At 41.2% G+C, this 27,791-nt stretch overlaps 2 protein-coding genes across 3 annotated transcripts in view; both read right to left on the reverse strand.

Moving 5' to 3' along the window:
- On the reverse strand, window positions 1–27,442 carry LOC306832851 (uncharacterized protein). 2 transcript variants are annotated; one of them, XM_079357862.1, is made up of 12 exons: window positions 27,156–27,442; window positions 22,605–22,792; window positions 21,669–21,819; window positions 21,212–21,496; window positions 19,384–20,367; window positions 9,322–9,421; window positions 8,940–8,977; window positions 8,159–8,334; window positions 7,040–7,244; window positions 4,947–5,048; window positions 4,385–4,456; window positions 1–3,650 (listed from the first exon to the last, which is right to left on the reverse strand). In XM_079357862.1, the coding sequence occupies exons 2-12, from the start codon at window positions 22,649–22,651 to the stop codon at window positions 3,441–3,443; spliced, it is 2,370 nt and encodes a 789-aa protein (XP_079213988.1). In that variant the 5' UTR covers window positions 22,652–22,792; window positions 27,156–27,442; the 3' UTR covers window positions 1–3,440. The 2 variants fall into 2 exon arrangements, with proteins under 2 accessions (XP_079213988.1, XP_079213989.1); XM_079357863.1 differs by lacking the exon at window positions 27,156–27,442 and adding an exon at window positions 26,900–27,139.
- stx7l (syntaxin 7-like) overlaps window positions 1–27,791 on the reverse strand; it is a 280,516-nt gene that overhangs the window by 50,167 nt on the left and 202,558 nt on the right. The gene's annotated exons all lie outside the window — the stretch shown is intronic.

Genomic DNA, 27,791 nt, shown 5'->3' on the forward strand with positions numbered 1-27,791 from the left:
ATGTAACAAATAAATCCCATCTCTGCTATGTTGACAACCTTCATTCTCCTGAATCATGTCCTTTCTTTCCCACAAGCTCCGGATGCTGTTGTGGACATGTGTGATTTGAATGGCAAATTGCCCTCATGCAAACTTAGCAATTAATGCGGCTATGCAGAAGCAGCAGCATTAGCAAGGGTCCACTGTGGGTTTTTTCTGAGGTCACAAGAGTTCATGTCCTTCGAGCCTTGAGCCTGATCGATTCTCTGAAAGGATACACATCAATTAGGCAGACAGACAGACAGACAGACAGACAGACAGATCTAAAATCTCTAATCTAAGAGATCCAAGATCTCCAAAACAAGGACTCAGGACTCAGGGGTTTTTTTTCCACCAAATACACATTTTTTAAGGAACAATCCCAATAAATATACAAGCCAGCAAAACCAGAACAATATGATACAAATATGTTACCTACTAACAGCCATAAGTGCACATTGGGGGGCATGTGCAATAGCAGGATTGTTTGGTACAGTATGAAATAGGTGGAAATACACTTATTTGCTTTATCCTGAGGAGTTAAAACTTAAGCCAAAACTAGACGCTTGGTTAGCTTAGCTGAGCAAAAAGATGCCAAGAGCTTGCCTCTGTCAAAGGTAACACAACCTTTCAAAAAGCTAACTTTGAAAGCTCTCTCAGCATTTCTTTTGCTCCTTTTTTTCCAAGCTTTATGTGAGGCTGCGTGAACTAACCTTTGTTGCATTCATCATCTTATCACTTTGCAAAAAGGCTAAAAACAAGCAAGGCACTGCATGGACTCAATCAGTCTGGTTATCTGTCTACTGTCACTGCAAACATTAACTCAATACCATGGCATTTTAAAGATAAGGTGAAGTGTATCTGGCATATTGTTTAGTTTGTATTGCTCACTAATAACCTGTTACAATATGAACATTTGTCTCTCATATCCGCTCAAAAATATCTTTTAATTGGGTATCGTATTCCAATCATCAAAAGTATGTTTTTACAACCACATCCAGTGGTTTAAATATGTCACCAGGTTAGCGACTTTCCCAATAATTTGACTTTTATCATATTGTAACACATGCGTGAATACAAAACAACAACACAGCCCACAATTCAAATGTCACAGTATTCCATTAACTAAACAAAACATATTATAATGTTATAAATAATACAATTAAAAGTAAGATGTAACTCTAAGTGGATAGTAAACATGCACCCTTGTAAGACTAAGCACAAAAACAAACAGTTAAGACTTTAAGAAGCTTCCATTGTAACAGATTAAAATAAGAAAACGTTTTCAGTTTTCTGTCTTGGCTTTGTATTGTAAAGAAGGCACTGGTAAGCTGTACAACGATTGGTCATGGCTGTAAGTGTTCCACAGGGTCGGAGTTCAAACTATCTTACATAACTACATCAAACTTCATAATGTTTGCTGTACATTGTGAACAATCCCAGCAAGGTGTGAGAAGGACGAGAAGTGTTTGACCAAGGCGAGACTAATGGATGACCAGTTGGCTGCAAATATACTGATGCATTTGTTAACATACTGAAACTACTGTGAGCTGTATATTTTTGTTTCACATAATTACAACTCTCTTCCAAACCTATGAAAACTCTCTGACAAATGTACAGTATCTAAATTCAGTCACTGATTAAGAAGTGAAGAAAAACAGCTAAAAAGAACAGTTTTCAATGTTAGACCCAGTTAAAACATATGTTGTATCAGTTAAAACACATTAAAGTGCACAATCTCTAACAGTGGAAATGTAATGAGGTGCATTAAGTTTTTTAAGAGAGAAGAGGAATGTGTTTAGGATGAGGTGATGCGAGAAAACAAACAGTCCAATCTAAGTCAAATTCAAGTATAACATCGATGCTAAAGAGGGTTAACTGTTCAAACGTGAATGGATTGGTGTGTAAGGTAATACATGTGAAAATATCGGAGTTTGAACTCATGTTTTCAAAACCACTACATGAACACTTTCCATGACACAGTTATCAAAATTGCTGTTCTAAAAAAAATCTTGATATTTATACCAGGTAATATGTTTTCAAATTGTAGACATAAGGGGTTAAAAATTATAATCTGGTGATAGTTCTTTTTTTTTATATACACTGGTGTTGACTGTGTAGCCACAGGTTACTTTGTGCGTCAGAGCTTCAAACATTATGAAACCATATTTTGGGATAAAGTGGGGAGGAGTCGGGTCACAGGTGTAGCTCAGCTGGAAGAGCAGGCGCCTCCTGTACTGAGGCTACAGTCCCTGATGCACTCAACACGCGGTCAGCATGTCTCCCACTCTCACTCCTTAAAGGTCCTGTCTCTCTAAAGCTGTCAAGGCCACAAAGCCCCATAAGTCAACTTAATAGAAGAGCTGAATTGACAATTACATTATGTTTAATGTTCATCTGCAACTTTCTGTCATGGTCTTGGTAACATTTTTGTGTGCTGAAGAAGCACTTGACAAGGTGAAGTTACTTTGGAATTGACAAAAAAGTTAACTTAATAATACAGACTAGCTGTAAAAATAATTTCCCCACAACTGTTTTCCTCTTCTTCTTTTACTATTTCTCTAAAAGAAAACTTATTCTATGAAGTGTTAGGTGTCAGACTGCTAGCTAACACATGTTCAGTTAAATGTTGAGCTCTGTCCGCTAAGCCTTGGCTGTAGGAAGAGCTTTTTACTCTTTTATTCTACTGTATGTTGTTCTGTTACAATGCATTACCATCTTCTGTGCTCCTCAGGAGGTGAATTGATGTGGTTGTTTATATTATCCCCCAAGCATCACTGCAGGTCAGCTAAAAATAAAACCTTTGTCTATTTTTAAAGATTTATGTTTTCTAAAGGAAGGAGCAGGCTCTGGGCTGGAGGCTCCTGACAGCTTAGGTACTCATTGAGGAATGGATAAACAGCTTTCGGTCTTGTAAGGGGATTTGTTTACCATAAAAAATATATAATATCACCAGTTATTAGCCTTTAAAGTGTAAAATGTGACCTACATGTTTTAACTGGAGCATTTAAGTGTGTTGTTCAGGTATAATAAATGTAAAAATGTGCTTCTTTTACAGCAGAGTTTTTGTGTCGTAGCAGAAAAAACATTTTACATTTATTTTTGTGTGCATGCTAGCTCACACGAATAGCTTACTTTAGCACTTCTAAAACTTAATCATAGAAGTTGTTTAGTCACATAAGGGATTTTTTTCCTGCTAGGACGAGTAAAAGAACGAGGAAATAAAAAATGAAAGTGTCATCAATGAATGGATTTAGCAGGCTATTGTGACATCATGAAGTGGTGTCCAACATGAGTACAGACGGAGAAATCCTCGAGCGAGTCAAAAGTGTTCACCAGGAGAGAAAGGAAGAATGAATGGAAGTGTTTTTATGTGTGTAAAAGTGTCCACTTGGTTTAAATTAAAAGAAGACCCTCAGACTTCAAGTCTCAGAGTTCACCATGGTAGTAATGATGTCCAACATGCTATCAAGTCCGATGAGATAACCATCTTCTCTGTTTCCCTCTACCCATGATGCTCGGTGTGTCAGTTCCTGCCCTTCAGGAAGAGGCGTTGTTTTCCCGAAGTCGATCATCCAGACTTTAGCCCGCCCCTTACTGTCGTGGACGAATAACAAGGAGCTGCCAATCACCTGAAGAGGCACACAGACAATGGGAAGAATGAGAAAACAGGAAGCAATGATTAAACATAAGTCTTTTTTTTCCTTTACTCACATTACCTATGTGTTTGTGTCTCTCACTTCCAGTGTCACCAACTTCTTATACTCATATCGTCCGGTGTGTGTGTGTGTGTGTGTGTGTGCAAGCACATATGTGTGCGGTGCATGTGAGAGTGAAAATGAATGTATGCATGTGTGGTCAGGGCTGTTGCTGTCCAACTTCCCTGATAAAACCTGCACTGTCTGTGTGAACTGTGTTTGAGAAGCTTAATGTCACTAAGTGAAATACAATGACTACATTGAAATTATCATGAACAGAGACATAAAACAGATATTATACAAAACTGAAATTTATTCACCAATTTAGACTTTGTGCCAAGTAAAGTTAAATTAACTAAAAATTCTAACTAAAATATTCTAAATTAGGTTTTTTTTAATGGTAGGAAAGCTTAAATATTGGTAGAGATTTGGAGATAAGTAACTGGACTGACAGATAGACGTGCCAAGAGAAAAAAAAAGTTTGAATTAGTTTGAATCCTCTAAAACCCCAAAACCTTCCACAAAATATTAAATAAATATTTCTCTATATAACATTCAGGCTATGATACATGTGTTCTTTTGTCAATTATGAATGTGTTCTTCTAGTAGCACCACAACAGAAGCAGAGTAGACAAAAAGTCTACCTGTCACTAGATGTGTGTAATTACCTCGTGAACTTTGAAGAACGGGGAGGTCTCCAGAGTGTCTTTGATTTCCTTCAGCCGGGTTAAATAACAGTTCTGTAATAAAACAGCAGGTTTTTGATTGACAGGTAAAGTCTAACACAAGTTGTTTACACAGCTACACAGTCAAGCTTTTAAAAGGAAGGGTTGTTGAATAAATATCTGCACTAAATGCCTTACTTGACTTATTAAATGGAAAAAAAACCCTTAACCCTTTAATAAGCATATGCTGTCATACACAAACAATGTGCAAGTTGTGTGTCTTTGTGTGAGATAAGAAGTGCAGGGAGTTCCCAAGGACTTCCCTTTTCTTCAGGCCCTGGAGGCTTAAGGTCGCATTGTGTGTGTGTGTGTGTGTGTGTGTGTGTGTGTGTGTGTGTGTGTTTCCCATGGGGTTATTAAAGCAGTACAGGACATTAGTTTTCCTTTTCCTTTTTTTTTCTTTTTTTTTGGATCAACACAAGGGTCAGGCTGGTGGCATGCATGCACGCACACACACACACACACACACACACACACACACACACTACAGTACAATCACACTCACCAGTATGTCCTTGTTTCCTTTGACAAAGTCGTGAAAGGCTGCAGTAACTTGTTCTCTCGTCTTAGTTTTCTTAAAATCTCTGTTCACGGTTCCGTCTTCCTTCTGCAGAGGAGAGAAGAGGAGAGAAGAGGAGAGGAGAGGAGACGAGGGGAGAGGAGAGGAGAGGAGACGAGGGGAGAGGAGAGGAGAGGAGACACTTAGACAGTATCATTCAAGAGATCCTAAAGTCAAAGATGAATGTTCATGTCTAGTACATTTACTCCTTCCCTATGCAACATCCAGGGTTTTTTTTGTATAGCTGGGAAGGAAGGGAGGGTAGAGAGGAATGGGAGGGAGGAAGCAGAAGGAGCAGAGGGGTGGAAGGACGTGGAAATGCAACAAAGAGGTCAGGAAAATGTCGGATAATTTTAGAGTTTCAAAGCGAGGAGTCTTTGTCTGACATGATAAATACAACCCTCTGGTTAATGACCAGAACATATTTCTGTCACTGTTTTTAAACATGCTGACAGAAACAGCTAGATATGTAAACATTATTTTCATCAGTAAGTGACTGTTTTGAATAAATGAGTGCGAGCAGGTTTTAACTTGTAGTGTAACTGACAGAAATGAATGGTGATGCCTCTTTATGAGCTAAAAAAACAGAGTAACAGCATGAAGACTGATTCCATTTATATTAACATTTGTAATGCCTGTAACCACTTCAAAGGGGAAAGCTTCACACTGAAAACGTGTACAATGAGCTTTGTATTGGATTATTAAAAGAAGCAGGAGACCAGTTCAGTTTGAAAATATTACCTTCATATTCATAGGCACACAACTAACCGGAAAGTTCCTCACAGAAGCTTCAATTTGTACTTTGAAGTCCAAAGATCCCAAAAAAAAAAAATACTCAAAGTTTCAAGAAATCCTTTGATAGTTGTTTCATCATATGAAGAGACATACAGTCATGTCCCTGCTGATGAGCTGACTTTATTAGCTACATTTATTTTCTTTCATGGATCCTTTGTACATTTTGTGTTTTTTATTATTCTTTATATTTGGCATATGCTTCTTATATTTAATTATTTTTATTTAAGCACTTGTTTTTATTTTCCATGTGAACTGTTTTTTGCACCAATACAAATTCCTTGTATATTTATATGTGCTTGGCAATAAAAAACGATCCTGACTCTGTGTTACTCATCTGAACGACTGGTTTGATCTTTTCTTCATTCAACAATGTCAACTGTCACAGTTCATCTGTGAGTCTTTCAAACAACACATTCAAAATTAACTCCTTGTAAAATGTTTTAAACTGATTGGATAGAATTTAGCACAGCATAGCTTTCTTACATCCAGCACTGGTAAAAGCAGAGAGGAAGAATGAACAGCTCCTGGAAAGATTGAATTAATATCAGGATTGCTTGTACAGTATTAAAAGAAGTTGAATAGCATCAGAGAAAGTACCAGCAGTGGTGGCCAGCCAGTGTGCTGCTTCACAGAGGAATAAATGGGCTTTTCTTCTTCTGCTGCTGCCTGGCAACAAGGTACTATTTGAAGACAAAACTATGTCTTTCCTTTTTGGTCCAGGTCTGAGTCCAGCTCTCTCCCTCTCACGTACCCTCACATCTAACCTGATTGCCAAGTGTTTTTTGAACAGAAATCCCCATCCAACACACACACACACACACACACACACACACACCTCTCTGTTTCTGGGGATAACCCTCAGTCTCATGGCAACAGACCACCAGGAGGCTGTGAATGTCCTTATATAGACACAACCCCTTAAAATGAAGGCAGCATAGACTGAGATTTGTGTGTGTGTGTGTGTGTGTGTGTGTGTGTGTGTGTGTGTGTGTGTGTGTGTGTGTGTGTGTGTAATGTCAATGCCAGATGCTGAAGCACACAGAGCTGCCACAGACAGGCCTCATGTAAGACAAAGGAACTCCTGCACAGCGTTGACTTCAGAGGAAGTTCCTGTCCAAAACAGGAAGTACAACCATGGCCCCTGAAGGAAACACACCCTTACTCACAAACAGACACACTAATCCCTGGAAAAAAAAATAAAAGGAGGGAAGGAAGGCGGCACACATGCACATTGTGAGTCTTACCTTGACTCCCTCTATCCTGAACCCCAGGGTGGCCGTTGAGCTGATGGTCTCTCTCCACTGCATGTATCTGGGTTTAGTCACCACTTTCTGCTCGCTCTCCTCAGGCGTCGGCGCATCCGGGTCAACCTCGATCATTTTCTGATACATGTCGGGTCTCGGTGACGGCTTCTTACGAGCTTTAGTCAGTTCTTCCTCAAGGTAGGTCCTGAAGTGTGGGGAAGAGAACATGAGAAGCTGTGAAGACTATCAGCATGGCACATGCTCACATTATCCTTTAGATGGATCACGAGCGCTTCATCTTATTAAAGACTGTTAAGGACAGTTCTTATATGTTTTCATTGAGGTCTCGAGTTTTGTAGTTGTTGCCCAGAATCTTTATTGACTCTAAAAATCTCAAACTTCCTGGCTTGACTATAACCAAAAGGACTCGTAGTTAGCCCATTTTGGGCATTAATAAGGGACATGATCAGCTCAGATTGTTGCTCATTTTGGCTCCTCTTGTGGACAAAGCAGTACTTCGCTCATCTTGTTCTTACATGCGTACGTAGTGATTTCTTTACATGAAATCACATGCTGCTTTAACAATCAGACGATTGCTTTTGACTGTGGAAAATGTCAATGAAGGCAGTTTTTGGCATGATGGAGGTAATCCTCTTGTGTGCTTCCTACCTCTCAGCAGCCTTCATGGACTTTAAAGCCTCATTACTACAAAGAAAATAACCAACCTTGTTGCTGATTGCTTGCTATTGTAGGTCACGGAGATGCATCAGTATTAATTTCAGTGTGTTTCATAACCAGTTACAAACTCCTCACAGGAGCTTTAAAGACATTTTGCACCTCACATTTTGGGTTTTAATACTCCTGGGTTTGTTTCCCCCTCATACTCAGCTACAGCCTGTTGTTGTGTAAAACGGAATTATTCAAGCACCTTTTGAGAACACCTGACTCGAGCAGTTCTTTGCAAATTAATTAAGCAAGTGAAGAAATGTTTGTAGTTTGGTGTGAATGTCTTTTTGAAAAAAAAAAAAAGAAGTGACCTTTTACCGCCTTTGTCTGTGTTTAAGAGAAGCTCCTTGCTTTCATTTATATAACGTCCTGTGATTTTCTATTTCTTCATACCTCACTCCCATCTTGCAGTCCATCACACATGGGAAGTCAAACTCGGCAAGCAGATCCTCCATCTGGTTGTATTTCTGGCCATCTTTCTCTACGTCTCCATGGTAACCAGGGACAAACGGGCGCAGAACGTCCCTCATCAGGAGAGACAAACAGCGCTGTTCACAGTCACAGTGTTTCTGAAATACATCAACACCAAGTTAGAATCTTTCTACGGTGCCTGCTACACTGACTCATCATCAACAACATGTACAACTTCTTCAATCTGAACCAGAGATCTGTTTAGGGTTTTGTTGTTGCACATTTTAAACACAACCTGTAACATATCCTCCCAGATTTGACGGATGAATCAGAGTCTGTATGTAACCTGGTTCATGACATCATCCCAGTTTAACCGGGGACTCTGTCTGAGATAACTTCACTCCCAAATACTTGGAAGTAACCAGTGACTGGTTCAGGGAGTGAGTTACTTCTTCATGTCAGGCTCTGCTCAGCTCAATAACAGTCTATAACAGGAGGAGAGCCAGGATTGAGTAAAAACACAGGACTTTGATAAAACTACCAATGAAGCAACATGTGCTGCTGTTTATATTTTATACCACTTGATGTATTAAACACAGCGCAATCTTTGTTTACCATGTGGATGATACTGGCCTCCCTGACCCATACTGTCAGGAAGCTGACATGTAAAGGGTCCACACACACACACACACACGCACGCACGCACGCACGCACGCACGCACGCACGCACGCACGCACGCACGCACTGTAAAAAATATCTTACTTTTAAAATTCTTCCATTAGCTCCCGCCTTGAAGCTCCCTGGAAAAAAAAACAAAAAAAACACTGACTGTGGAGAAAGACTTCAAATACTTTGGTTAAAGTGAGATGTGTAGTAAGGAAACAAGAGCTTTTCTAAAAACTATTTTTCATATGGAGATAATCACTACATAGGTGGAAAAAAAAACATGAAGAAGAAAAAGAGCTGCCAACCTCATCGTACTTTCTATTTGGATTTGGACACGCCTTTAAAAAACCTTTTAAAAGGAGGGATTACATTTCCAAACATCCCCAAACCAACTTTCCGTTCTAACAAAAGATGAAATGTTTATTCAGTCTTTTTTAAAGATTCAAACATCGTAGTCTTTTTAACCTCGTGTGTATACCTGCATGTCCAGCCAGTTGGATCCAGGGGTATTTCTTCTTGAAAGACATGACAAACGGAGACCAGTGGACCATGTTTTTAATCTTCTTCCATGACTTGTGCTGTAAACACGGACCACAGAAGTTATTAGCTCTTTAGAATAATAATTCATCAGTGCGGGCAAACAAAATGCTCCTTCATTCACAGAACATAAAACATGACAGGAACTAAAATGATCCTTGTGTTTGAATTTGATTCAGTAAATCTATTTCGACCCTTTTGAGACACACGATGTATGAGCTTATCCTTTGAGACTTTGACTGATGTTAGGGGCAAAACAAGTATTTAAACACATGTACACACACACACACACACACACACACACACACACACACACACACACACACACACACAGTGGGGCATCCCTGTTTGGAATCTCTCTCTGCCAGCTTCTACTTCTTTTTGTAGCTGTTTAAAACACTCGTAACTAAACTCAGGCGGATCAAGCCGGGGGGTTTCCCCTGGTTACCCAAACACACAACACACAGACACACACACACACAGACAAAGACAGACAGACACACACACACACACACACACACACCATGTTATTCCAAGGGTTCTCCCTGTCCCTGGCATGAATTGAACTGTGGGACTCCTGCCACACACACACGCACACGCACACACACACACACACACACACACACATACAAACTAGCAGCTTTTATCTGGCTGACCTCAGGCTGACTCAAGTTAAGTTCAAATTTTCTCCCGCTCTCTGTCCGTGTGATCAAACCTCCTCCAACATTTATCTGCTGAAGAAAGACGAGTCAAACGCTCTGTTTGTCCCCGACATAAATCTAACTGTTAGCTTCACAGGATAAACACATGACAGGTTAGGCAAATGTTTAAAGAACAAGAAGTGGGACATTTTCAGAACAGCATAAACAACAGACAAAAGGACTTTTTGTCTGATTTTTGACATCCTCAAAAAACTAAAACATCCCTTCAATCCTAAACATTCGCCTTAAACTGATGCCTGCTGATTCTGCTTCATGTTGGAGCAGACACATGAAAGCTACAGTAATCCATCTTCGTGTTGAATAATAGACCAAAGCTATTATTTATGGCTGCAGCATTACATCAGAAGGAAAAACTCCAGATGTCTTGTTATGTGGGTTTAAACAATGCTTCACTGTGCAACACTGTCACAGAAAATAAGGAAAAATACATTTGTACCCTCTTAAAAGCACATTTGAAATTATTTAAACATCTATCATAAGTGATTTAAATCCAGAGCAGCTATTCATCCATCCAATTTACAACACAAAAGATGAAAAGCTCCTCCTTGAATGACGCCACATTAGGCAGGTTACGTTTGTGTCAAATGTTGAGTTGCAAAATCTGTTTTCTCCATCTTTACGTTGTGATGTCACACGGAGGATTCCCTCCACTCTGGAAACACCAGGAAACATAATATTATGACTACAAATAAGCAAAGAGAAAGAAGAAGAAGAAATGAGCAGGAGAGCAGAGGACGGATAAGATAAGAGAGGAGACGACCGTAGAAGGAGATACATAACCCATGTCGCATAATCTGGACCTGATGAAAATTCATCAGTTGATAGCATGACTATCTATGGTTAGACGCACACACACACACACACACACACACACACACACACTAACACACACCTTTAAACACACACACACACACACACACACTTCTCTCTCTCTCAGGGTCAGATGAAGGGGGTTTTCTCTCCACCACTGAAGGAGAGAGAGAGAGAGAGAGAGAGAGAAAAAACAAAGTTAAAGACAAACACACACGTGTCCAGGTCACATGGTGGAAAGTGACAGCGAGGTGGCTCAGCTGAAATGAGCCACAGACAGAGAAGGAGAGGGATTTTTCACTTTCCTTTTGACAACCAGGAAAGTTTGATAGCAACATTTAGTATTCTTTTTATACGACTGATTGCTTTTTAAGGAATAGAACGAGTTACCTTTTAACTGTTTTTGAAGCATATGACTCTAAAGCAAGCCTATTTCTTGGTGGGTTTATATGAATAATGCTGTAGCATGTTTCCTCTGATTATTTCAATTTATTTTGACAATACTTTAGCCAGAGCATTATTTTTAATGGCTGACTGTTTGATTGGCTTGCCTACCTGAAATAACCCATAACATTTTTATTTATTTCTAAATGAAATCATAAGAAAGTTAAAGTCAACTTAAACAAAATGTTATAAACATGAAAACAATAATGTTCTTTGATAAAAACATATTTTTTTTTATTATTGTGATATTAAAAAGTTTGTGGCTCAGAGGCAAAACCCCCTCCCCAAAAAACGTGATGTTTTCGACAGTTCTGCAGACACATCGAGCATCATGCTAAAGCTTGCTAAGTATCCCCGGTCTACACTCTCTATCTCAGACCGCCGTCCCTCCACCACACTGCCCACTTACAGCTGCAGACACAGAAAGTGAAAGTCTGGACTGTCTCAAATGTGAGCCTGCTGCACTGTGTGCATAATAGAGGAGTTAAAGGCTTCACAATGAAACCAGAGGAGCATTATCATTCAAAAAGAAGTGGAAGTAGTACTAGTCGAGCTGTCGAAGCTCTTTAAAGAAAGACTAACTCCAGGTATAGAAAGCATTCAGTGCATGGTGAAGTAGAAGTGTACCTGAAGGTGGCTGGTGCGGAGGTGGATGATGGCTATGATAAAGATGGCTCCAACTGACACAACAACGCTCCACACTGAGCACAGCCATGAGGACATCATGGCCGCCTGAGGTGACCAAACTGACAAGACTAATTATCTGTCCGCTTCTCCTGCAAACGTGTCAGAACCTCTCCGTCCGCCGGACTCTGTCTGAGCTTTAATAACCTGAGACACGTCTCCTTTTCTGCCCCACAAGATTTACACACACACACACACACACACACACACACACACACACACTCACACACACGTGTGTGTGAGTGTGTCTCGCGCTGTGTAAACAATTGTGGTTCATTTGATTGGCAAAACAGAGGACACAAAATCTGGACATGCAAATCTGCACTCAGGTCACAACATTTAAAAGACCCAGATGGATGAGAGACAGAGTGTGTGTGTGTGTGTGTGTGTGTGTTAGTGGAAACATGCCGAGACTCTGTGTGTTTGTCCTGGGTAAGGTTAGCTGTTATTTGGGACTGAAATGACAACACAAGTTAATACATAACGAAACATCCTCAACAGCTCGACGCTTGCAGCCTTACTCCTCTGGGCCCAGCAATGGATGAAAACTAATGTTGAGTTTTGATGCTGAAGAAATGTTTGAACATATGAATGTGTCTAAAATCAAGAGTCTGTGATCGTAAATATCTGCAGGAATGTTTCCAAATGGGCGACGTCGTGACAATAAATGCGTCTTCATGAATTCATAAGAAAGGATTGACGGGACATCTGGGTTGAATTTCATGTTGAAATGAATTGTTTGCACCTGTGAGTTCAAAGTAAACAAAAAGCTGGGAAAAATGAATGAGTTGTAAAAGTCAACTCTCTCTGAATTTTGGATCAGTCTGTACGGCGAGATCAAAACGGGCCAATGACAAAAGTGCTTTTTAATCTCCAACACGACACAGGGAACACCCATAGGATTACTTCACGTTTATCACGACATGTATTGAGGACAACAAGTTTTGAGTGTTTTTTTTTATAATCTCAGAGTAGATTCTCACCGTGTTTCCAACTTTACTTTGATCATCATTTCATGTAAGACATGAAAAATGTGCAGTTAAAGTCCTTCATTAGAAGTTATCGCCACCCTTCAGACAATGTTTTACAGTTTTTCCATGACGGTGCATGTGATATTCAATTATCCATCATCAGACTGCTAAAGCAATAAATAGAAGCCTCTGCTGTGCAGGAAATATTTTCGAAAGCAAACTTAAACTTCTCAGCTAAATGGATTTTTTTAAATCAACTTTTTTTTTTTTTGGTGTGGCTTTGAGACTTTGTCTTTTTGATGAGGTTTTCTGTAGTTCATTGATAGAGTAAATTAGGCAGAGGAAGTGTGTGTGTGTGTGTGTGTGTGGGGGGGGGGGGTAACATGCAGGAAAGAACTCACACTCAGGCGGCCCACTTGGACCACTACTGCCTCCGTACATGGGGTAATACCTGTCCACCTGCTTTTTATGGATCTGGATGTATTCAATGGTTGGACGTGTGTTGACATTCATAAAGCTTAGTTGATAATAACCTTATATAGTATTATGATAACTGTGTATTTGACTTAAATGAGGAAACATAGATATATCGACGCAGAGACGCTCCGTCTCGCTCTTTCATATTTGTCTTTGTCGGCCTCCTTTTTTCTCCTATCTCTCTATGCAGACCAGCTGGATGACCAAGCACAAAACAGTGAAGTTTCCATTGAGAGAGAGAGAGAGAGAGAGAGAGAGGGGAAATTGTAAGAGAAGGAACTTCTTGCAGACAGGAAGTGGGGAGGGGGGGTTGCCGCTTGCCTCAGCGACAGTATTTTCCACATCCGCCGCTGACTACAAACAAAAAAAAAAAAGTCTTTGCCCTCTGTAAACAGAAAGAGCACAGAGGAACAAAGCAGCACAGATGCAAAGAGCTTCTTAGTGAAAATGATAATCATTAATCTTGTAGACGTTTGTATGTAAGCTGAAACAAACATTTGCATTAAAAAAGTTCATTTTTCAATGCAAATATCCAAAGTAGTACTGATCAAAACAAGATGCCTGGATGTTTGGGTATTTGTTTTAGTTCTTCAATCAAAGGAACAAGGGTTCGACAGAGCCACCATCAATACTTTGCATGCATGGAGGAATGCAAAGAGGCAGGGAGTAATACTTTTAAAAATTCGGGTCAAAGGGGTTAAAAACATTTGTGATGTGAAAAGGCAGAGAGGGAAACACTGATGCACGCCGATGTTTTTTTCGATGGAGAAGCACTGAGGGAAACAACACGCCTGATATCACTCACCACAAGGTCCCCTCGCAGATACACACACTGCAACTGTCTGCAAAGTTTAGACTGTGAGGCGCAAAGGCAAACACACACACACTCTCACAAAATTAAAGTGCATGGAGTGTTTTCGGGCTCAACAACTTGCAGCACATGCTTGGACGGTGCCTGATAGATCTCTTAGTAACCAAGGTCGGCTGGACGGTTATATAAAAGGTTAGAAAAAGGGACCACTGATGGGTGAAAAAAGTGGTTGGCTGTTTGTGATGTGGCTGCTCAGTTAACTTTAAACTCAAGTCAGATAAGGAAGCAAACAGAGGTCACAATGGAACATTAAAGAGCAGATCTCACGTCAGATCTTCTCTCAGAAGAAGCCTTGAATTAAATCAAACAAATACCTCATTTTCTAGGCTGTTTCTTTGCTCTCTTGGTTCATAGAGGAATACCTCAGAAAAGCATGATCAGAATTAGAAATGCAACCTGTGGATCACCTCTCTAAGAAGCACACATGCACAACTATTTTAACAGCGTTCAGCAGGGTTTCCCCGCGCAGCGTGTGTGTTTCTGACAGCTCTGAAAACCGTGTGAAACCACACTTGACTTCTGCTCTGGATACAACGCGAGACGCTCTTGTAACCAAAATGTCAGCTTCAACACGGTGACCTGACTCCTCCGCAGCCAGGGCAAGTTCTCCAACATGTGTTCAATCCCAACTTCTCGCAGAAACACCAAATTAAGAACTGACCGGTGTTTCCCCTCTCACGGTGAAGCACGGCCCTTTTTCACACACACACACACACACACACACACACACACACACACACACAGACACAGACACAGACACACACACACTCACACAGACACACACACACACTCACACACACACACAGACACACACACACACACACACACACACACACACACACACACACACACTTAAACTTACAGACTCTCTCTCTCTCTCTCTCTCTCTCTCACACACACACAAACAGATGTGAGAGGGAAACTCAGTTTGACGTCACAGGGTTGCTAAGCGACCAGCCACCGTGGTAGTGAAGATTTTCCACTGCAGTACAAACAGTGTGTGTGTGTGTGTGAGTGTTTCAGAGTGCTGAGTTATAGTTCATGTCTTGAAAATGAGTTTTTGCCCCGTCAGAAACAGCACAGAAAAATCGTTCTTCATTAGCTATTCGGTTTAATTCACAATTTGTGTTATCGACAAACAAAGTGGAGTCGCAGAGTGATGCGACCCAGTGCAACAAAAGTTAACCTATGTGTGATAAAGAAAAACTTCCTGTGTGGAGACAGCCTTGTCTGTTTCTGCAAAGTTCAACCAAGTGTTAGTGTGGTGTGTGCAGACGATATGTCAACGTTAGCATCTGTAAGTGTAACAGTTGAGCATGATTGGCCGAGTCTTTGATCCAAAAATAGCTTTGTTTATTAAGGATGCAACATCAGTGAAATGGAAAAAGTCCCAAACTGTCAAACATCCCAGTCTTTAATGACACCACAGACAGCGTGAGTGACAACACACGTCGGTGTACTTTTTAGCTTTAGCATAATTAGCTTCACTTCTGCCATTCATTTCTCTGAAAAGTTGGAAGAGCACACCTTGACAGAAAGATTGTACCAAAGAACAAACAATCTCAAATCCAACTTTTAACATATGGTGCTTTAAATTCACTTGCAGGTTAAGTTGTTTCAAATGCATCAAAAGTTAATTACACTAAAAAGGAGAGTGTCTCCCTTACATGACATATCTCTTACTGCTCTTCTTTCCTTCCTCACATTAAACTGACATTTTATGGAAAGAAAAACAACAAAGAAGCCTATCTATTGCAGGTGCCCCTTCGCTGCCAATTAACAAGAATGGGGAAACACTGGCAGCACATGTGTGCCTCCTCAACTTGGAGAGATGCCCAACAGTCAAAAGATCAGCCCGATGGTGTCTATAAAAGGCTCTGTTCAGACACGGAGTGTGTACACTCTTCAGGTAGGAGTTGATATAATCATAAAACTAATGACCATAACCAAGCAGACAAGTTCAAATGTGTTTACACCAAAAGAAATGAAAATCTCATGCTTACTTAGGCGAATAAAGCAAAGGAGAAATTATTATCTAAAACCACTATGAATACTATGATGGATTAAACTGTGAGGATAAGAGTCATTCATAGTGATGCAGAGCTTTTTGATTGTTCAACGTTTTATTTTTCTGGATGAGTAACTGGTTCTACTACACAAAGTTAACTCCAGCCATAGTTGAAGATGATGTAAAGTCGTCCCCTCATGGTGGTCAGACAGGAGTACCCCAGGGTTCTGTTTTGGGGCCTGTTCCTTTCACTTTAAATGCGCCCTTATACCGACAAGCCCACTTGTATTAATAGTCTACTTCCTGCAGCGTGTTTGATCAAAAAAAAAAAAAAAAAGAATACAAATGGCAGGTTGAAAAACTATGCAGAGTTTGAATTTTCCAGTATCTGACTGAATCACAATCTTGGTGCAGGACTGCCTTTAAAAGAGATCTCAGTATCAGTTGAGCCTCCCTTCTTAAATAAATCACATACAAAAGCGTAAACAGTTGAAATACATAAATCATTCGTTGTAAGTATGCAGAGTAAATTTTGTTTTGCTCGTATTTTTATTTTAGTAGGACTTCATCTTACGCTCACAGTATTCCTCTGCCTTTCTTCCTCTCTCAGTCTCACTCCTCTTCACTCTCTCCCTCTCTTTTTTTCCTCCATACCTCCCACACAAGAAAGCATACTTTATGTGTATCTGCATGTCTGCCTCTTCTTGCACACGTCCAGCAGATATCCTGAGTATACCATGTGATCAGGATCTGTGACAGGCTACAGACATGAACATGAATGACCCTGGTGTTTGACATCTCTGTGCTATGATGGGGGGAAATGAAGACTTTTAATGGGAACTATAAAAGCCTCTCTCCTTCAGTCAGCTGCTGGAGCTTCTGTCCCTTTCTTTGCCAGGATAAAGGAACAAAAACAAATGCCTGGATTATGCAAAGAGCAATACAAACACTATTCAAATCCATCAGCCAAATTCGTTTAAACAAATAGCTTGTAATGCATATTGACCAGGAAGCCCAGAGCATTCAAACATTTTATATGCAAGAAAACATCCATCCATCACACACAATCAGGAGTCTGATAAAACTAGACCACAATAAACTCGTAAAGTTATACTTGTGTTATATCTGCCATTATGCAGATGATGTAATTATTTCAGCCTGGTCTGTTTTCTGAAGTTTGCATCGTCTGCTGTCTTACTCGCGAACGGGGAAGAGAGTGCAGATTTCTCAAGGTTGTACAAAATGATAATTGAACAGAAAAGAATATGAGAAGAAAAATGTGAAGTTCTAAAGAAGGGACTCTTCTTGGACAGGGACTTTGTTTACCAAACAATCCAAGGATTCAGTTATACAATCCTTTGTTCAATCGTGTTTCATAGCAGAACTGAGATGAACTCGTAAACTTATCCCGGCTACAAATAAGAACATATCCACACTCCCACACACACACACACACACACACACACACACACACACACACACACACACACACACACACACACACACACACACACACACACACACACACACACACACACACACACACACACACACACACACACACAAACAAACAGGTCTCTGCCTCCACCTTGAACAAAAGTCCAAACACAGGCAAAGTGTAAGCGTGTGTGACTGCAAATTGCGAGTGCCTTGTTCTTTTACCCGTACTCACCACCTCAAACACACACACACACACACACACACACACACACACACAAACACACAAACAATCACACACACACGCACACACAGTAGAAGTAGGGAGGGAGTTCTGTCGATTTGACGCAGATGCAACCAGCAGCTTTCGGAGGCACGTTCAAACAAACTCTTTGAGGTACAATCGTTATCAGAGACCCAAAAGTCTTTGAAGAGTGTCGACAATTTCACAAGTTGTGCACAAACTAGGTTTTTGGTTTTAATAGAGAACATTTACTAATAATAAGAGCATTATCAATAATGTCAAAACTATAACTTTGTCAAACTATTAACAAATCAAAATCCATCAACATTCCAAATGTTCCTGACAAAGTAGCAGGATGTTACCTGCTTTTCCCCAAACAGGCATACTTAAAAAAAACACGTCTTCCTGTCTGTTGACAGAAACACAGTTGACCTTAATTTAGCAGCTGAAAATGTTCTCATTTATTGCAAACCAATAAATGATCAGTAATCTTCAACCTTTAAATAGACCTAAAAATGATTAAATTGTCTCCGTACATCAATTGGTCTCATTAATGTTTAGTATAAAGTCTCTTTACTAAAAAATGAAGGACTCCCACAATGCTGGATGCCCGGGGCTTTTATTTTGCAAAACTACTTTGAGCTAAAGGTAAGATCAGCGATGCTAAGACATTGATGTTTGAGTTTATTTAGGGATGTTTAAAATGAGGGTTGCACAATTAATTTGCGGTTTCATTCTTATCACCATATGAGCATAACGAATGAACACACGAAGACAGTCTGAGTTTAGCCCAATGATTGGGAAGTTTGTCTTCTTAACATCTATTTCTGGACTTTAAACCCATTATTTGGATCGTCGTACAGTGGATAGCGACTTGAATCAGGTAGAGAGAGGGGGGATGACATGTGGGAAAGGAGCTTTGAACCCAGGCTCCCTGCTGGATGGACCATAACCTCGGTACATTGAGCGTGACCTAATCACTAGGCCATCAGCGCCTTATAAGAATTTTTATGAAACATTGAAAACACGTAAACAAAAACTAGTTAATGCTAATACGCACTCATTTATGGCATTTCATATCGTCGTTCCTTTCATGACACACTATTGTTAAACACATCACATAGGTTTTTAAATCACCTATCATTCATCACCTATTGAGTTTCCAAGCGTTTCATTTAAGTTGTCTGGTTTTCCCTGAGTGAAGGAGATATGGCCTTCCTGGTGACCTAGGTGTCTCAAGGTCATTGTCATTATCAAATAAAAAAAAAGATCTTTGCGATGTGAGGCAGGTTTTACATGCATGCGAACGCTTCTTACTCGACTTTATTTACTTACGGCTTTCTGTTTGGAGGTCAGGGCAGCAGGGTTGAGAAGCTGCTCTCCTCTCTCTGTGTCACTGGAAATATCCTCCTCCGACTCTTCCCAGGACGAGGAGAACCCCGCCGAGGAGGCCGAGGAGGACGACAACTTCCTGAGGGAACGGATGGAAAAGTTGGACCCAGGGACTGGGCTTGAACCCGGGCTCGGGGTGCAGCTTAGTCCCAGGTCCGAGCTGGAGCCTTCAGAGATTTGCGGTGGGCTTTCCAAACCGTGGTCAGTTATAATGACAGCAGGGATGGAGGGCGGGATGGAGGGAGGAACGGAGATAGAGTGGTTGGAGGTGTGATCTTTGTTGTCCATCAAACATGAGGAGATCTCATTGCTTGGAGTCAGAGAAGAGGAAGGCGTTTCAGTATTAATGTCCGACCTGTTGGCCTCTTTCGCATGCTTCATTTCATCAGACAAGTCCTCTTCTCTCACATTTTTTATTTCTCTCTCTGTCCTCTCTTTTTTGTCAACCAGTATTTGATTGTTTTCTACCTCTCCTTCCTGTTTTCCATCCTCTTTTTCTCCCGCTCTTTCTCCCTCATTTGTATTTGTTTTCCCATCCAGGTGTAATGTCTCAATGGAAGCCTGAACGTCAGACAGCCCATCTAAAAGTGGACTCTGGATTGTTGTTTCAGAAAGGCTGCCATTTTGACCGATAAGTGTCTTGTTTCCTGTATTTTCTTCAGTTGCGCCGCCGTCCTCCTTCTCCCGACTTTCTCCCTCCGTGGTTCCCTTCTCGTTCTCTCCTCCATTTTGGACCACAGGGGGGACTTTCCTCTCCTGATGGTGGGTCATTGAGGAGTCAGGAGCCTTCTCTCCTTGGCTGGGAGGGGCTGGTGTTTGGCTCGTCGATCTTCGCGGAGACCGAGGGCTGCGCTGTAGCTCACTGTTGAGCACCTGGGCACGAATTCCTGAAATGTGGGCCTCAAATATTCCCACTTTCCCTCTGACCTGTAATAGAAGAAGAAAGTAGGAGTCTAAATGTAGCCTCGGTTTGGTTTCCTTGGTTAAACTGAAGAGACATTCATTTCATTTTTTTCACATTTGGTTTAAGCTGATTATCATCTCACAGGTGCGCTGTAAGACTTGGCAAAAGATCATTAAAATGTTCGGTCTTTATTAAGAACGTGGAAAAGATGAAATTGCATCTCATGCTTGGCACTTTGCAGACTGCCATGAAAGATGATTTTGACAAGTTTCAAGTTCGGTTGGTTATTTTCAGTTCCTGACTAAACATGTGAGTGGCCTTTCAATCCCAGACCAAAAAAAGAAAAGAGTACAAACCAAGAAACAGTGCTAAAGTAACATCCAATTTAACCACATAAAAATGTTAATATTTACTTAAACGTTAATTCACAATTTATTTTAAATCCGACACAATCAGCACAATGTTTTGAAGCTCTACCGTTGTATTTAAATTATCAGCATTCTTGTGATAGGATAATAATGTTAAAAAAGTTCAATCAAAATGACATTGAATGAAGATACAATAGTTTGAACCATGAAAAAAAAATGAAAAGATTGGAAGTGAGTTTCCAGCTTAACAAGGTTAGTTAAATTAAGAACAGCTGAGGAGAGCAGGTGAGAGTACTTCCTACTGACTTTGTTCTGACAAGCCCAACGAATCAAAACAAAGTAGTAAATCCTTCAGAGGGTGACGCATTGCTCTATTTTGCTTAAGGAATGCGTTCCTATGCGAACACAGACAGACCAGACAATGAAGACAAAAAGAATCAAAAGGTAGACAGAGATACGTGTCAGGAAGACAAAAGGAGAAAATGAAAGGTCAAATCACCTCGACGTTCTGCAGCTCCCTGTGAATCTGCAGCAGTTGTGCCTGCCGTCTCTTCTCCTCTCGCCTCTCTCCTCCTCCGGACTCCCGTCCCCTCTCCTCCTGCCCTTCTCCGTCCCCTCTCTCCTCACAGCCGGGCGAGCTCAGTCGTCGGACCCGCTGGCCCACATTGACTCCGAGAAGGTCCGGACTCCGCGGGGAAGGGGAGCGAGCGCGAGGGGAGGAGCTGGGGGAAAGTGGGGAGGAAGGGGGGAAGACGAAAGCTCCACTGAGGGATGAAGGGCTCGTCTAGGAAAAGAAAAGAAAAAAAAGGACAGGATTACCATTACCATCAAGATGACACATGTAAGAAGTGTTTATAAAATAGCAGCTGGGAGACTTTGGTCTCAACTTAAAAAGCTCTTTTTTTTCAACTTTTTCTTTACTTTTTAGGAAGCTACAGGACGACAGCTTTAACTACCTTGGGGCTGGTGGGACTGTAGAGACCTCCAGTCAACAGCTGACAGTAAGTACTCCGATCCGGAACTGGCAGCACAGGTCGACCAACCGGACTGGTTCTCGCCGTTGAGTTGGTGCTCGAGGAGCCTGGCTGGGTGTGGAACTGATTATTGCTGAGAAAAGAACAGAGGAACTATCAGTCGAATATTTGTCCAAGTCAAAGTCAAATCCTAACTGAAAGCACTGAACTGTATCAGGTTAAACACCGTCTCTCATGGGCCTGAGATTTTCTCTTATTTTGCAGTCTTAATTCTCAAAATGTAAAAAAAAAAAAGATTCATTTGGCCTTTTAACCGTTTCAGTTAAATCAAAGAGCCCGTCGACAAGCAAACCTCTGTTTGATGCAAAAGTCAACATGAAGGCAACCGCTTCCATCTGATCCTAATGAGGAGCTTCACAGCATCAACACATCTCATGTCCTTCCTTTGACTGATTTGGACCACCACAGCTCTCCCTTAATTTAAAATGATGGATTTTTTTGTTGTTGTTTTGTTTTTGTCCAATGCATGCAATACCAGTAAAATCAATTCAAATTTTCCTGCTTTGAAATAAACATCTTGGAAACATGTGCGAGGCACTTTATACAGGCCTCAAAATAAAATCGGATGACAAAATCTGTCTGAACAACGTGTCCTTGCATGAGTTCAAGTGCAGAGAACGAGGAAATAGTTACAATAGAGAGAAATATTCTAAGCATCCTGCAACTGACCGTATGTTTCTCTCTATCATCATTGCTCAACAGTCAAGTGTTACAACTTTTCTTTTTTTACCTGCAGGGATCCATACTGACCAAAAAATGTTTGAAGTATGCACTTCCTCTACAAAACTCTTGAGGAACACAGAAGTCTTGAAACAAAAGGAGGCAAAGTGTAAACTCAAAGAGGGAACTGAAGCAGACCTGTTCATGACTCTGAGGCTGTTCGGGTTCAGGGCAGACGCTGCCATCCCCGCAGCCTGGCCAGGGGCTGGGAGTGCTGGGTACACATCTGACAGTCTCCCCTGGAGATGTGGAGGGAGGTCTGGACAACAGCTCAGCGATTCTTCTGCATTCAGGCAGCAACTGCAGCTCCGAGATCGTAAGAATATCTGCGAAAAGACAGTTTTTTTATTTTCTTTATTCTACCAAATCTGACATGTCTAACCAGAGAAGTCAACACAACACAGACAGCGGGAATTTAACTTTCCATTCCTGGAAAACCATCCCGTCCTGCGTCATGGAGATTATATCTGTAGTCCTGTCATTAATTCTAAATAAATGATAGCATTGTTTGTGCTGGGATTAAAGTTAAATAAGACATAAATAACAGAGGAAGAGAGAGGGGGATCGATGAAGAGATAGCGATTAAGAATGGGAGGAAATGAGCTGGAGACATGTCGCACACACACACTGGAAGAAAAATGCATTTGTTATTTGAACGAAAACGGCTGTTTTATTGTCTTAAAATGTTTGGTCTTGTCCAGGCCAATCATTTCCTTTCCTCTCAAGCAACGTTTGAAAGTTCTTTAATACAAAATGTCTTGCCCCCCCCCCCACAAGAAAAAAAAAAAAGGCTCCAGTCTAAAAATACAGTTCACGTGAAGGTAACATTCTTTCAGGGAGAAAATGAGAGGAGGCACGAGGAAAGGGCAGAGAGATGGAGATACAGAGGAACATGCAGGGGCAGGCGGTGGAGGGGGAAGTGACCTGTGGAAGCAGAGAAAAGCACAACTGTAGTGAAGGACAGCAAAAAGATCCTGGCAAATGGACTTGAGCTTGTAGAAGGGTTCTTGTAGTCGTCTGACTAAACAAAGAGCTGTTTACGCTGCAGGTCACATTCACACACTGAGCTGGATCTAATCCTATTCGTACACATTCACACGCTGCTGACTCAGCAGTCAGAGCAACTCGGGTTCAGTGCCTTGCCCAAGGACACTGTGACGTGTGATGAAGGAACTGGGGATAGAACCCTTGACCTTCTGGTTAAGAGATGAGACACAGCCACGCGGTCAGTATTTCCTAAGTAACCTAAGACAGTGAGTGGGGACAAAGAGAAAAAGACAAGGCAACAAGTAAAGCCTTCCCCTAGAATATGAACTCGTCTATAGATAACTTTTCGAATCTATTCAGATGATTTAAAGGCCATTGTCCCGCCACAGAAAACAATGCATCTCTGTCTTAGTTGAGATATTTGCCGTTTCGGCTGACTGTCTTGGAGCAGGCTTCTTGTTCCATGTGTGACTGAAACAGAATCAGAAACATCTGACCTTTGTCGGAAGATCATTTGATTTCTTACCAATGTCTCGCATTTGGTTTCTGGAGAACTGTGAATCACATGGCTTGCTTTTTTTTTGTTTTACTGTGAAACAGAACAAGGATTTAATACCCTTGTGGAAAAGGCCTTCAGGAAGCGAGACCCGTCCTTTATGCTCCTGAGGACGTTTGTAGTTTAGTTGAAATGCACAGGATGTCGAGTACGTACCAAAGGCTCTCCTACAGTTTCTGCAACGTGCGCTTCATTCTCAGTCATTTTTAAAACGGTCAACATAACAGATGATAACCACTGAAGAACTCTGAAACAGACCTGCTCAGAGAAGAGAGCAGGACCCTCCCCATCTCTGATGTCATCATATCATTACAAACACACAACTTGCCAGCGCTTTAACGATCAACATCAGTCTTTTTTTTCCTTTTTTTTTTAATAAACCTTCTTTGGAAAAAACTTTTTCCACTTGTCCTGTTCCACAAGGATTCTCTCACACACACAAAGTGTAGCAGTCGAGGTCACGTTCGGCCCTGAGACGCAGTTCTTATGTTTTGAACCCCCCCCCCCCTGCCACACACACACACACACACACACACACACACACACACACACACACACACACACACACACACACACACACACACACACACACACACACACACACACACACACACACACACACACACACACACACACACACACACACCATCCTGTAAGACAATCACCCAAGCTAACTGAAGCACAGACCACTCACAAACATCTCTCTCTGTGAATTTCAAGGGTCAGGTGCATCATGTGCTGAGCTGCCAGAGAGACAGCCTTAGGATGTGGTTTGAACGCCGATAAGTTGAGACTTCAGGTCAAGAGCACGGGGTAAACATGGGGTTTCCTCGTTGGGCAGTGACGCAGTTAAGACAGAGGCAGGAAACGTTCTGAACAGCTTATTCACTTGAGTAGCTCACCAAGCAGCAGACACTGTGTAATCACTTCTCTGTGTTTATTGGATGCTAACGTCCATTACGACTCTGTGAAAACAACAGCACGATTCAGGCCTCGGACGGGGATGGAGAGAGGAAGAAGAGAGTGAGCGAGGTGTTTACGGGCTATTTCGGTTTAGCTGTCTATTCTGAAGCTTTCATGCAGAAGCAGTAGACGTACTGTTTGAAACGGCTCACTTGTTTAATAAGGCGGCACCGGGCTGCAAGAACAGTTTTCACTCTGCGTGGTGCACATGGTTGGAAAGCCAAAGACTTTTTTTTTTGTTGTTGATTTTTTTTTTTTTTTTTTTTGTTCACTGCAGTGAAAGAAAGCTCTGGGGTCTCTGAATTCTCTGCATGGTAAAAGGTGGAATACAGGCCCATGGGTCATTAAAGGCATATGAACTAAGAATGACAAGGTAAAAGAAAAAAGTGTTTTAAAAGTTTTAGCTCGTAAACTCTACGCTCTGATCTGTCAATCACTATGAAAGAGGAATTCTTTCATCTTGTGAAAAACACACTCAAATATCCATGAGGACACAGACATTTCAAGATGCCACATTTGACTCTAAACATCCATGAAGCACAATAGAGAGGAGACCTTGAGCACGACTCTGTGCTTGTGCTGATACGCTGCCATCCTGATGAGAACAGCACAGCTAAGCAATCACAATGCAGAGTGTGAGCAGAATGTCAAGGGCTACCTGCACGGAGGATTCTGGTGTAAATGAGCCTCCGTGTAAAAAACGCCTCAGTGTGTGTTATGTCTGTGCTTCAGCGCAGCCCCGTGTCAGAGTGAGTGGGTCTGTGTGAGCTGTTTGAACTGTCCATCTGCCTACACAAGTGGGCAATACACCTACAGACAGCGCTCTGACTGGAGCAGAAAGTTAGGGAGACAAATGAACGACAACAGATGGCAGAGCGGAGCTATAATGATATAATACAGTCATGTGGCTTAAGTGCATCTGTTTTATCATACAATTAAAATAAAGTTTGACTTTTGACCCAATGGTCTGGATTTATTAACCAAACTATTTATTTAATTTTTTACATTCGTTCTTTCATAATGAGCTTATCGTTGTTTTTAACTCACTAGATCTGACACAAGTACACATAGGCCTATTTATTTGTTATTTTAATCTATTCATACAATTTTCATACATCACAATGTATATCAATATCAAACATCTAACATTAGAATACCACAATTGTAACAAGAAATAATCTGTGATTTATTTTATTTCTAAAGCGGGAGAAAAGTTACATTCAATCCTTGCTGAGTGTTATCTTTTGTGAGTATAAACAGAGCTGATACTGTGCTGACTGTGGTGTCCGATGCTGTGCTCAACTTCTTCTTCTTTTTTTTTTATGTTACATAATCATTACATAGATGTAACCAGCATGCATCAGGTTACATCTTTGTGTTAGACTCCATCATCGGTCTCCTGCAGCTCTCCATTCAAGACAGAGATGCTGAGAAGCTGCTGGAGGGAGTTTCTCTGCAGAGCCAAGCTGAGTTTTGACCTTCTCATATTTGGGAGTCAGTATTTGAGTTTGGCAGTGGTATTTGGATAAAGGACACGAGTATCTTAAAATGCTGCAAAATTACACGTTTCTAGGCAAATATACAGCTAAAAGTAAATTACAGTAGCAGCAGGCCAACTGTAGGCTAAACTATTAGAAAACAGCTGTTATTTACAAATAACTGCATCTGTCATCACAAAACATAATAGGCTATAATAATGGACACATATCATTTTAACATATGGATGATATGGTTAAAAAACGTGGCTTCTCACACAGTTTGATTAACCCGCCTATAAAGAAAAGATGACGAGTAGGCCTCCAAACAACTTTTACTGTAACCTCCTGATCTAGTCAAGAGGTGGTGGTGAATAAAGTCCATCAAACGAACAATCATGTGTTCATGTGGGGGTCCTGACATAAAACCAGGCCCCCTTGTGTTATCTTACCTCTGAGCTGTCCCGTCTTCTCCGGGCTCCTCTCAGACACTTTTATTACTCTGAGTGATATTACAGTCAGCAGTAATGAAAAGAGGAGGATTCTTCTGTCGGACTCGCACACATGAAAAACACAAAACGTGCACAATAACAGCTCCTCGTGCACTGACTCGACTACTTTTTTCTACTACTCCTATCGTTTCTTCCACGCACAAAAAAAAAAAAAGAAACTGTTCGACGCTGCCCCCGGTCCTTGTTGCTTCTTTACCTTTTTTTCATCAACAAATCCTCCTCCTCCTCCACAGAAGAAAACGATTTGAAACGGCTTTTACTCTCCTAAACGAGCGTTTTCTGTCGGGTTGTTTCAGGGCAACTTCAAAAGCCTTTCGTGCCGACTCGAGCACCGAGCGCCTGTCACAATTTACTCTCTCTGTCGGGATAAATACGAGTTTCTTGGGAGGTTTCTGTTGTCATGCGTGCTGTGTCTGTCTGTAGTAAAGCGCTGTTTGTTAGGCTGTTTCAAGCCGGAAGCGCCCAGACAACTCTCTCTCTCTCTCTCTCTCTCTCTCTCTCTCTCTCTCTCTCTCTCTCTCTCTCTCTCTCAAACACACACACACAAACACTTTCATTGGAAGGATACGAAACACTCAAAAAATGTGCTGCCAGTTTTAACACGCACGTGCGATGTAGTGGGGGAAGCCCTCAGATGAACGTGAAACAGTGCGTGCACAAGCGCGTGAGTAAGCACAATTTACAAGGAACAACGCTCGAAGAAATGAGATAGCCTATCCTACCCTCCTACCCCACAGTAAGTTAAACGCTAGCCCCCATGTTTTGCAGTAATACAGGCCTTTCAAACTTGTAGAGGGGCTCATTATCTGGTAACATGTAGCCCAACTAGTTC

The sequence above is a fragment of the Symphodus melops genome, assembly GCF_947650265.1.
Source record: "Symphodus melops genome assembly, chromosome: 1".
NCBI lineage: Eukaryota > Metazoa > Chordata > Actinopteri > Labriformes > Labridae > Symphodus > Symphodus melops.

Bases quoted from the DNA above. Each gene is read 5' to 3' on its own strand.
- LOC306832851 (XM_079357862.1), bottom strand. From the start codon at position 22,651: ATGGCAGCGTCTGCCCTGAACCCGAACAGCCTCAGAGTCATGAACAG. The intron at 21,497-21,668 runs GTAGTTAAAGCT...TTCTTTTCCTAG, and splicing joins ACAGTCCCACCAGCCCCAAG to ACGAGCCCTTCATCCCTCAG. The intron at 5,049-7,039 runs GTAAGACTCACA...TCTCCTCTGCAG, and splicing joins TCAGGATAGAGGGAGTCAAG to AAGGAAGACGGAACCGTGAA.